This window comes from Thalassophryne amazonica, chromosome 6 (genome assembly GCF_902500255.1).
Source record: "Thalassophryne amazonica chromosome 6, fThaAma1.1, whole genome shotgun sequence".
In the NCBI taxonomy this organism is placed as follows: Eukaryota; Metazoa; Chordata; class Actinopteri; order Batrachoidiformes; family Batrachoididae; genus Thalassophryne; species Thalassophryne amazonica.
Window position 1 is genome coordinate 7,328,392 of NC_047108.1, and position 12,743 is coordinate 7,341,134.

The following is a 12,743-nucleotide window of genomic DNA, read 5'->3' on the forward strand; positions in this document are numbered from 1 at the left end:
GCTATTAGTAAAAAAAAAAAAAAAAAAAAAAAAGTAGAAAAGGGGGTTTTCACAATAATAGTAGCATCTGCTGTTGACGCTACAAATTCAAAACTATTATGTTCAAACTGCTTTTTTAGCAATCCTGTGAATCACTAAACTAGTATTTAGTTGTATAACCACAGTTTTTCATGATTTCTTCACATCTGTGAGGCATGGAGTCAACCAACTTGTGGCACCTTTCAGCTGTTATTCCACTCCAAGATTCTTTAACAACATTCCACAATTCATTCACATTTCTTGGTTTTGCTTCAGAAACAGCTTTTTTGATGTCACCCCACAAGTTCTCAATTGGATTTAGATCCGGGGATTGGACAGGCCACTCCAAAACATTAATTTTGTTGGTTTGGAACCAAGATTTTGTTCGTTTACTAGTGTGCTTGGGGTCAATGTCATGTTGAAACACCCATTTCAAGGGCATGTCCTCTTCAGCATAAGGCAACATGACCTCTTGAAGTATTTTGACATATCCAAACTGATCCATGATACCTGGTATGCGATATATAGGCCCACCACCATAGTAGGAGAAACATGCCCATATCATGATGCTTGCACCACCATGCTTCACTGTCTTCACTGTGAACTGTGGCTTGAATTCAGAGTTTGGGGGTTGTCTCATAAACTGTCTTTGGCCCTTGGACCCAAAAAGAACAATTTTACTCTCATCAGTCCACAAAATATTCCTCCATTTCTCTTTAGGCCAGTTGATGTGTTCTTTGGCAAATTGTAACCTCTTCTGCACGTCTTTTATTTAACAGAGGGACTTTGCGGGAGATTCTTGAAAATAAATTAGCTTCACACAGGCGTCTTCTAACTGTCACAGCATTTACAGGTAACTCCAGACTGTCTTTGATCATCCTCGAGCTGATCAATGGGTGAGCCTTTGCCATTCTGGTTATTCTTCTATCCATTTTGATGGTTGTTTTCTGTTTTCTTCCACGTGTCTTTTTTTGTCCATTTTAAAGCATTGGAGATCACTGTAGATGAACAGCCTATAAATTTTTGCACCTGCGTATCAAACTACGCTGTTCTTCTGAACAATGTCTTGAACGTCCCATTTTCCTCAGGCTTTCAAAGAGAAAAGTGTGTTCAACAGGTGCTGGCTTCATCCTTACATAGGGGACACCTGATTCACATGTTTGTTCCACAAAATTGACGAACTCACTGACTGAACGCCACACTACTATTATTGTGAACACCCCCTTTTCTACTTTTTTTTTTTTACTAATAGCCCAATTTCATAGCCTTAAGAGTGTGCATATCATGAATTCTTGGTCTTGTTGGATTTGTGAGAATCTACTGAATCTACTGGTACCTTGTTTCCCATGTAACAATAAGAAATATACTCAAAACCTGGATTAATCTTTTTAGTCACATAGCACTATTATTCTGAACACTACTGTAAAGTGCAGCCTAATAGCATATCTTAGGATCTCATTACTCCCACAGACATAATACTAGGGATGGGTATTGATAATATTTTAAGTCTTAAAGTAAGTGAATATGAAACTGGTCACTGGATCCTTAAATTCTGGACATAAATAAACTCTACGTGGTGGATCCTTGATCTCAGGACATGAATAGAAATAAAAAAAATCTGTAGTTTTTCGCAAAAGCATTTCCTTTCAGACATTAATAACACAAATGTAACTCCATAGCCTCTGAGCTGAGCTCAGCCAGCTGCGCTGCAAGTCAGCATCAATGTAATTCATAAAGAATGGATGACGTCTCATTTTGGGAGAAAAAAATGTTTTGGTCGATTGTAGTTTGTTGTCTGTATTACACCGTCTGGAAAGAGATGTCATTTAATTTAAAACAGCGATTCACTTTGAAGTTATTAATTCCAGCCGGACTCTAACGTGACTCAGCAGAGAGCGGCACAGCGTTTGGAGCTGTGCAAACGGAACGAAGGACGAGTCTCGTTTCTTGCCCACAACAAGACAAGAGTCCCAGTTAGTGACTTTAATCCGCACAAAGTGACTCATGATTGACATCTTTAAATGGCTTTGAGAGGGCTTAAGAAGCGGACTTGCTGCTTCTGAAAAGTAGCGAAGCAGAGAACCAACGAAGCAATGGGTCGCATCAGTGTTTCTTTGCTTCAAGCTGAGCCGCTGCAGAAGTGGCTGACTGCAGACCCACTGCAGGGTCTAAATTAATGTAGAGAAGTTATTTTCCTGACAAACACCCTTACAAACAATGGCTGCTCTGAAGGAGGATACGAGAAGTGGATCGAATCATTTCTTAACGATTCTCAAAAAGAACCGGTTCTCAATACCCAACCCTACATAATACATTTGGGGGGGGGGGGGGGGGGGGGGGGGGGGGGGGGCAGGTATTTACACAATTTTTCTGTGTGGTGAAATGGCTTTGTTTTTCTTGACATTTGGTGCAAACATCAAGCGCCTCCATTTGCACCACTACTTTGACATGGTTTGAGTTTGTCACCTAACCATAGCTGTAAATTCAACCAATAGGTGTCTATCCCTGTACAGCATGACAACACAATTGCAGAGCTGGAATGGCTGCACTTTTTTCCCCTCATGCTACACAGGTCCCAAGTCTAACTGGACTGGTGCTTATCCCCAGACACGATAGTGTAAAGCAGAAAAGAGCTGATGACTACTCTTGGACCAGACACCAGTCCATCACAGGATAATGCTGCATTCCATTTATCTCAGAAGTCTTAAGTCATAACCAGGAATGATATAACAAAGGTAAATACATTCCATTTTTCACACAGCACTGCATGCTAAAAAAAAATAAGGTGAACACCTCCAAGATTTTGGAGTATAGAGTCCTACAATAAATATACAGTCCACCAAAGAGTCCTTATGGAAAAGGACAGATGGTGCAGAAGTTCCATTCATGTTTTAATTTACTGCTCAGTTTGTAGCGCAGAGCAGACAGTCGCTGTGGTTAGCAATATCTACTGGGTTAGCCAGTATTCGTGCCACCAGCTGATGAACAACACATTACATGGCATTTCATGCATAAAATCCCCGACAAAAAAATCACCCGGGGCCCCAGGCAAGGTCATTACTCCCCAAATTGCACACCCTAACATCTGTGTCTATGCGTGATTGAGTGAGAAGCATCACTGTAAATATTTTATCATAAAAGTGCCCTCCAAAAGTATTGGAACACTAGGCATTTCACACTATTTATGACATTTCAAATACAAATAAAATTTTCAAAAATGATCGTCCTTAAACTCAAACTGAAAGCAATCTCTACAACAGGATATAAATTAATTAAAAATACAAAAGCCAAGATGATGGGTCGCATAAGTAATGGAACGCTTTGGTATAATGCCTGTAAATTTTTTTTACTGACAGTTTTCTTCAGACAAGTCAGGGGATTGATACATGAACATTTCCAAGTCACTGAACAGGACTTTATTTACACCAATTATGAAGAAATACAGTTTGGCACTCTATGGTAAATCTGTATGGAGTAGATGGTTCTCAAAAACGGAGTGACTCTGCAAGAAGGAGAAGAGTGAGGAAAGCCACCAAGACACCCAGAAGACGTTATAGGCTTCTCTGGCTGTGATTGGAGAAATTGCACATAGTGTAGTGCATGTTTTGTATCCCCAGTTATACAGCTTCATGATGAAGTGATACAGAGGAAGAGTTTCTTAAAAAGAAGAAAGTTCAGATACAATCTGCCAGAAGGTATATCTGAGATGCAAGCCTAGATTTAATAGGTATACGACGCATGCACAAATAGGTATAGAGACTAATTACTTTTTTTTTTTTACCAGACTGTGAACATGTTAATTTCTGCTCTAAAGTTGGACATTTTGACACGGGTGTCGCCGGCCGAACGGTCCACCCTAAAAATTGGTCCACCCTGCCTTCACTGCACGTGTCATCAGCCGCGGTTCACGGATTATCACCTCGTTTCTGCTTCAAACTGCACTCCAGTCATCATCTATCTCAGTGACAGATATCTGAAGCTTTTGTACAACAATCATTTCCACATACAGTGAGGAAAATAAGTATTTGAACACCCTGCGATTTTGCAAGTTCTCCCACTTAGAAATCATGGAGGGGTCTGAAATTTTCATCTTAGGTGCATGTCCACTGTGAGAGACAATCTTAAAAAAATAAATAAATAAATAATCCGGAAATCACAATGTATGATTTTTTTATAATTTATTTGTATGTTACTGCTGCAAATAAGTATTTCACCACCTACCAACCAGCAAGAATTCTGGCTCACATAGACCTGTTAATTTTTCTTTAAGAAGCCCTCTTATTCTGCACTCTTTACCTGTATTAATTGCACCTGTATGAACTTGTTACCTGTATAAAAGACACCTGTTCACACACAATCAATCACACTCCAACCTGTCCACCATAGCCAAGATCAAAGAGCTGTCTAAGGACACCAGGGACAAAAGTGTAGACCTGTACAAGGCTGGGATGGACTACAGGACAACAGGCAAGCAGCTTGGTAGAAGACAACAACTGTTATGATTATTTATTAGAAAGTGGAAGAAACACAAGATGACTGTCAGTCTCCCTCGGTCTGGGATTCCATGCAAGATCTCACTTTGTGGGGTAAGGATGATTCTGAGAAAGCTCAGAACTACACAGGAGGACCTGGTCAATGACCTGAAGAGAGCTGGAACCACAGTCACAAAGATTACATTAGTAACACATGATGCTGTCATGGCTTATAATCCTGCAGGGCAGCAAGGTCCCCCTGCTCAAGCCAGCACATGTCCAGGTCCGTTTTAAGTTCACCAGTGACCATTTGGATGATCCAGAGGAGGCATGGGAGAAGGTCATGTGGTCAGATGAGACCAAGATAGAGCTTTTTGGAATCAACTTCACTTACCATGTTTAGAGGATGAGAACAGCCCCAAGAAAACCATCCCAACCATGAAGCATGGGAGTGGAAACATCACACTCTGGGGGTGCTCTTCTGCAAAGGGGACAGGACGACTGCACCGTATTGAAGGGAGGATGGATGGGGTCATGTATTGCAAGATTTTGGCAAACAACCTCCTTCCCTCAGTAAGAGCATTGAAGATGGGTCATGGCTGGGTCTTCAGCATGACAATGATCCCAAACACACAGCCAGGGCAACTAAGGAGGGGCTCCGTAAGAAGCATTTCAAGGTCCTGGAGTGGCCTGGCCAGTCTCCAGACCTGAACTCTTTGGAGGGAGCTGAAACTCCAAACCTGAAAGATCTAAACCTGAAACTCCAAACCTTGTGAAAAACTACAGGAAATGTTTGACCTCTGTAACTGCAAACAAAGGCTACTGTACCAAATATTAACATTGATTTTCACAGGTGTTCAAATACTTATTTGCAGCAGTAACATACAAATAAATTATTAAAAAAAAAATAATACATTGTGATTTCCGGATGTTTTTTTTATACATTGTGTCTCACAGTGGACATGCACCTAAGATGAAGATTTCAGACCCCTCCATGATTTCTAAGTGGGAGAACTTGCAAAATCGCAGGTGTTCAAATACTTATTTTCCTCACTGTACATTCAGCATTATTTCATCGCAAAAGACGGATGAAGCGATCAGAGCGCTGCGGCTACACAAGCTGCTAGCTGATGCATTCACTGCGCGTCAGTCATTTCAAAGCGTCACAGAGTTTCGCCAACTTTCTGCTTAAAACGGCCTCGTTTCTGCTTAAAAGTGACTTTAGAATGATTTAAGGGGTTTTACCTTGTCATCTAATTGTTAATAATGCCATTAATCCATTTGATTGCTTTGGGTGAAGAGAGTTCGTCTCCAATGTGTTGCTGTGGTCTGAGATGACGCATGTGCAATGAAGGCAGGCGGGCCGATTTTTCTGGGAGGGGGGTATGGGACCATTCGGTTTGCGACACAGGATCTGTAATCAACCGTTTCTGTAGCGTTGCTCTGTTTGAAGCGTGAACCAATGAAGCAGTGCTCAGATCAACTGCTTCGTTGGTTCTCTGCTTCCCTGCTTTTCAGAAGCGGCAACTCTGCTTCTTAACCCCTCTTAAAGCCATTAAAATATGTCAATCATGAGTCACTTTTGTGCGGATTAAAGTGACTACCTGGGACTCCTGTCTTACTGCAAGAAAGAAATGAGAATCGCACTCTGTTCCGTTGCTCCAAATGCTGCACCGCTCTCTGAGTCAAGTCCACTCAGAATTTATAACTTCAAAGCGAATCACTGTTTTAATCAAATGACACCTCTTTCCAAATGTAATACAAACAATAAACTGCAATTGATCAAATTTTTTTCCCCTCCCAAAACGAGATGTCCTGTGCTGATGTGCAGCAGCCCAAGACTGTTTGGCTGCAGACCTGCAGACTCCAGCAGCCATCTGAGTTCAGCTCAGACGTATGGAGAGACATTCATGCCATTAATGTCTGAAAGGAAATGCTTTTGACAAAAACTACAGATTTTGTTTATTTCTATTTATGCCCAGAGATCAAGGATCCAGTGACCAATTTCATATTTATTTACTTTAAGACTCAATAAAATGTTGGTGACATAGAAAACCTGTAAAGCCTACTTTTAGTACAAAGAAAATTCACAGGCGGTAATGATAAGCGAATCGATAAGGAATCGGATCGATAATGGTATCAATATCGATAAAATCTTATCAATACCTGACACGGGTGTCAGGTATCAATACCTGGCTGAGTTCAGCTCAGATACTATGTATGGAGTTATGTTTGTCACATTAATATCTAAAAGTGAATGCTTTTGACAAAAACTACAGATTTTGTTTATTTTGTATTTATGTCCAGAGATCTACGACCCACCATGTACAGATTCATGTCTAGAGATCAAGGATCCAGTGACCAATTTCATATTTATTTACTTTAAGACTCAATAAAAATGTTGACATAGAAAACCTGTAAAGCCTACTTTTAGTACACAGAAAATTTGCAGGCGGTATTGATAAGGGAACTGATAAGGAATAGGATCGATAAGTGGAATCGATAATGTCAGTGATAGATAAAATCTTATCAATACCCATCACTACCCGGATTTCCTGAATTACCATTTCATAATTCACCAGCAAGGGTTGTGCGGGAAGCTTTTAAATACAGAGATGTGATGGATGTGGCTAACAAGACTGCGTATTCTGTTCAAGCCAGGAGTCTGCAGAGGCGATTATTTCATGCAGAGCTGGAGGAGACGGGTAGAGACAATACAGATCTACTGCTGCACGCAGACGTTCAAATGGCTCAGCAGAGTCAAATTTCTGGAATGGGGTCATTCCATGTCAATTCAACGAGGGCCTCACACACTTTGTCTCAGATTTTCTTCAAATTTTAATTAAATATTCCCAGAGTATTCAGAACAACAAATTTGAAGTTTGAGGCCTGTAGGCCAAATAGTTTCTGAGATATAGCCAATTTAGTGTGCATGGGGTCTGCCTTTTTTTTTTTTTTTTTTTTTTTTTTTTTTTTTAAAGGGAAAAATTATGGCCGTCATTTCTGTTGCCATGTTCAAGGTAGAAGATCTCAGACAATAATGGACTTAGAGGCCTGAAACTTTCTGTGGCAGTTGTCATGGACACCAAGACTTGGACTATAGTCAAATAACAGACATTGACACTAAACTATGAGGTTTATGTATGCTCAAAACTATGGAAAATATTACATTGACTATTGCGAGCATCCATGTTTGAGACACTGAAGCATACCATTACACTCAAAGAAGCCTTTCCATTTCTTGGCTCCTTTATGCCAGCTATACTGGCTATGAAATATGTAAATTTGACATATCTGTGGGAGAAACCTCAGAAATCTGAAAAAGACATTTTGTGGTCAAATTTTATTAGAAGAAAAGCTCATGTGGGCAGTAAATAAAACTCTTCAAACTGATTCCATTTGAAGGTATTGATATCTACTTTATGTGTTATAAATATGGCCTTCTTTATGAAACTCCTTCCTGGTTAATTTAAGCATCCAATTATGGCTAATTTGCACACTCGCGAATGTCTTTCTAGTGCTGAAATGACAAGTTAATTTTAATTGTGTGCACATACTGCATTCATGATTCATGGCACACCCCAGAATGCTTGCACATAGATCTGCCAGGGGGATTCCCCAAGGTTTCCATGGTTACAAGGCTTATATCCACCAGCATGATGAGTGTGATGTTGTGTGATGTGCCTGTTCTGCAAAGCAGAAGCTCTCTTGTTGCATCATCTAAGTCTGTGATGGACTTGACCCCTTGTTTCCTACAAGAAACCATGAAATTGAAAAGTGTTATTCCAAAGCATTACATGACTCTGACAAGACTGATCAATACCAATAGAAAAACTGCATTCAGTGTTTATTGGTCTGTTTACAGACATTTGAAATGTAGATCATCAAAATATTCACCTGCAGAAAGAAGTGTGATGACATTCACTTTCAGACCAAAAAGAACAGGGAGGAAGATGTGCAGCCATTCTTACTCCAACTAGACTGACAGCAGCAGCTTTGAACATGTCCAGACATGCAGTACCCCATTTACTGCATTGCTTATCATGCAGGTGGATATAAGCCTAGTAACTGTGGAAACCTTGGGAAATCCCCCTGGTAGGTCTATGTGCAAGCATTCTTGGGTGTGCCATGAATCATATGAATGCAGTGTGTGCACACAATTAAAATTAAATTGTCATTTCAGCACTAGAAATACATTTGCGAGTGCACAAATTAGCCATAATTGGATGCTTAAATTAACCAGGAAAGAGTTTCATAAAGGCCATATTTATAACAAAGTAGATATCAATACCTTCAAAATGGAAATCTGTGGTGTGATTTTAAGCAGGCTGTCCATGCTCGGAAACCAACAAACCTGAGATGTTTTGTAAAGAAGAATGGTCCAAAATACAATCAACCAGAATCCAGACTCTCATTGGAAGCTATAAGAAGCGTTTAGAGTCTGTTATTTCTGCAAAAAGACGGTCTACTAAATATTGATGTATTTTTTCTGTTGGGGTGCCCAAATTTATACACCTGCCTAATTTTTTTTAAAGGATTAATGCACACTTTCTGTAAATCCTATAACCTTCATTTCATTTCACTTCTAAAATATCACTGTGTTTGCCTGCTATGATATATTTAACTGCAACTGCTGATCCAAACAACCAATGATTTATAAAGGAAAATCATGGAAATCATCAGGGGTGCCCAAATTTGTGCATACAACTGTACAAGTCCAAGAGGTTGTCACATACATTACTGCTTTCAATGGTTGTGCTCTGATATAGCCTTCCCAGAGAATTATGCTTTATCCGTTATTTCTACCTCCTATTGCAAATAAGAAATCTCTGACAGCCAAATCACAGCAGGACCACTGAAAGCAGCAATGGGCATGACTAGGGATGGGTATTGATTTTAATCGATATTGATGCCATTATCGATTCTGCTTATCGATCTGATTCCTTATCGATTCCTTTATCGACACCTCTTGTGAATTTTGTACTAAAAGTAGGCTTTACAGGTTTTCTATGTATTTCATTGAGTCTTAAAGTAAATAAATATCCTTGATCTCTGTACATAAATAAAAATAAACAAAACGATGTTTCGCTTTGAAGTTATTAATTCTGAATGGACTCTATTATTCTAACTTGACTCGTCAGAGAGCCATGCAGCGTTTGGAGCTGTGTGAACAGAACAGAGGATAATTCTCGTTTCTTTCTCCCAACAAGACAGGAGTCCCAGTAACTTTAATCCACACAAGTGACTCACGATTTCACATATTCAGGGATGAAAGTGGTGGGGAAAAAAAAAAGAAGCTGAAACCCAAAATTACCCCCCAACACCACCTGCATGAAAATGTGTGAATTCTAGAAGCCCTGAAATGCAATCTGGGACTATTCCAGACAATAAACTGCAGTAAGTGCAGCATCCATTTAGGTGAGAAAAAAAAAAACAACTTTCCTTATTCAAATTCATTCCAGTAGTATTCTGCTCTTACTAGGATGCAGCAGTTTTCTAGTTTGGCAGATAGTACTGGAGGAAATCACTGAAGAAATTAACAAATTGAAAATATGGTTTGACCGAAACAAAATGTCAAACTTAAATAAGACAGGGATGAAATGGAGGTGTGAGAGTCACTAGGTGTTCACAGGAAACATTTATTTCTGTATGTATGTATGTATTTATTTATGTATGTTCATTGTTGGTTTTATATTTTTTCTGTTGTGTTTTTATTCAGGTTCTTTTTGTCTCTCTCTAAAATTGTATATAATAACTAATCATTAGATTAGTTATTATTACTATTATTGTTGTGATTGCTATTATTAATATATAAACAAACATTTAAAAAAAATTACAATTTGTAATACATTTGACTCTTTTACGACAACGCTTATTATACACAAAACAAATGCACCCAAACATGCTGACAGCTGCAACTGCTTAATGCTAACTAACACTGAAAATGCCATAGACATGCTAATGTGTTAGCATCGGTCCCGTTTTTAAGTTATAAAATACATCAACTGTTTCAGAAGACCATAACAGGTCGGTTTAACATAAAAAAGGTGACTAATACTCACAGACATATGCTGTTTAGGGTTTTAGCGGGGGAAAATTAAGATGAAGCAACGAAGCAATAGATCGAAGCACTGCTTCAATCTGCGAATCACTGCTTCGATTGGTTCAAGGTTCAAAGTAAAGCCGCGCTGCAGAAAAGTTGATCAATGTAGTGAAATTATCATTTTCCTGAAAAACACCCCCAAAAACAACGGCCACTCTGAAGGACCGATAAGGGAATCGTTAAGCATAAAGCTTATTGATGTCGGTGGATCGAATCATTTCTTAACGATACCCGAAAGGAACCGTTCTTGATACCCGTCCCTAGGCGTGACAGTCTCATGCAATTGCGAACATGGGTACTGGCCTTGGTTGGTGTAACCTGCAACAGACTGGTGTGCCATCTGGGGAAGGAGGAGCATAGACTGACATCTGCTTCACACATTGGACTTCAGGGCCTACATAGGACTTTCTTCTTCCAAATATTCCTGTCACACCATTGGAGCCCAATAATACTACACAAGCGTAACCCTAAATTAATACATACCATGTGTTATACAAAGGAAAATAAAACTAAAAATAACCACTTTTGTTGATGCCAATGTGCAGGATTTTCCTCATCAAATGCATCACTACTGATTGTCTTGTCAGCCTGTGGATGTATTTGTGCAGGAAATGGAGACAACCAAGGCATTGGTGCAGGCAGTTATCAGGGGCCTTTCTGACATCAAGATGCTGACAGGCTAGCACAGTGCTACACTGTTAGCCTCGTGCAAGTCACACTGTTGACACAATGTTTCCCAAAACAACATCCTCGAAGGTTATGCAGGGAGGAAGCAGACTGAGTGAGGCCTTCCCTGCAAAGAAAACAAGAAGAGGGGAGAGAATCACTCACCTAAAAGTAGTAGCCTGTGCGTCGCTCTGTATATCTGCTTGTCTTTTTGAAGCTGCTTTTCTATCTTCTTGTTTGCTTCTCTTTGTGCCTTCTCCTCATTTCTCTGGTCTTCAGTCTTACTGTTGCCCAAACAACCCATCTTCCCGCAAGAAAAAGGGAAAAGGGGGTCCAGGGAGGGAGGAGGAAGAAGTGGAGCTATGGGGGAGAAAAAACAAAACTAGTCTAGATCCTTAGTCCGAGCCGTGGATCCGGAACCCACATCTACCCAGTGTTCTGGTTCAAAAAGAGTTTGTGGTGTAGAACTTATAAGTCCAAAAGCAGATTTTTTTGTTGCTGTCAGAGAGGGGGGGAGCAGGATGCCGCTGCTGACGACACCCAGGCCGCCGAACCTCGCTTGAGCTTTTTTTTTTTTTTTTATTTCCTCCTTTTACACGCAGGTTTTGTTTTGATCCACTCTCTCGTCTTCAACTATGTCACGTCACAAAGTGTAAGCCAGAATGTTACTCAGTAAAACACCAAAAAAAGCTTGACTTTCACCTCAAACGGAGGCCGGACAGACAGACTAATCACCATCTCCACAAAGCCCGGGGCTCGCGTCTCACTGCTGCCCGTGACATGAAGCCAAACTCCGCGTGTCCGAAAAGGTCGCCCGCGCTGTAGCACGGCTAGTTTCCACGGCCTCGTTCATGCTAAAGGTTTCGCCTATGTAGTTTTGTTTTTAAAGCAACCTGTATTTCTCTGTCTCCCCCCTCCCCGACGGCTGCGTTGGTCGGGGAAGGAAAATATTGACACCCAAAGCAGCTACATGTGTGATATTCGCGTAGCTTCCGTAGTCATCCGGCTCCTTTTCTAACGCTGCATCAAAACCATCCACAACACCTCCGAACTCACTGCGGCTGTTTTTTTGTTGCTTTTTTTTTTTTTTTTTTTTTGCACAAAAATCCCCAACAACTCCAGCTGTGACAGGACGATGTGTGCAGATTTTTCGCTGCTCCTGGCTGTTTTCTCCTCTAAGGGGCCTCTGCTCGGCTCCTCGCTTAGTCGCCTTTTTTCTGTCTAAAAACGTTATCAGTCCTTCACATCGCCGCCGACAATCCAAAAACTGCGCAGCCACACTTTAAAAAAAAATCCAGAAAAGGTGAAAAAAAGATATACGTGACCGAAAAAAAAACCCTATAAAAATATATCCACGCTTGTGGAAAAGGGAATCCTCCGCTGCCTCAGTTTTTACAGCCTACATGAGGCCTGTGCGTGTGTACAAACACATATGATCCGAGGCTACAGGCTGGACGCTGCATGTGCATCTACGTTCCCAAAAA

General features: G+C 40.4%; 1 protein-coding gene across 1 annotated transcript in view; it reads right to left on the reverse strand.

The window, feature by feature from the left end:
* The window catches only part of gnas (GNAS complex locus), a 157,861-nt gene extending 145,454 nt beyond the window's left edge, over positions 1-12,407 (reverse strand). The window contains exon 1 of the mRNA XM_034171724.1: positions 11,425-12,407. Within this exon, the coding sequence (XP_034027615.1) occupies positions 11,425-11,563 (139 nt within the window). The 5' untranslated portion in view covers positions 11,564-12,407. The remainder of the gene's footprint in view (positions 1-11,424) is intronic.
* Between the last annotated feature and the right edge of the window lie 336 nt (positions 12,408-12,743).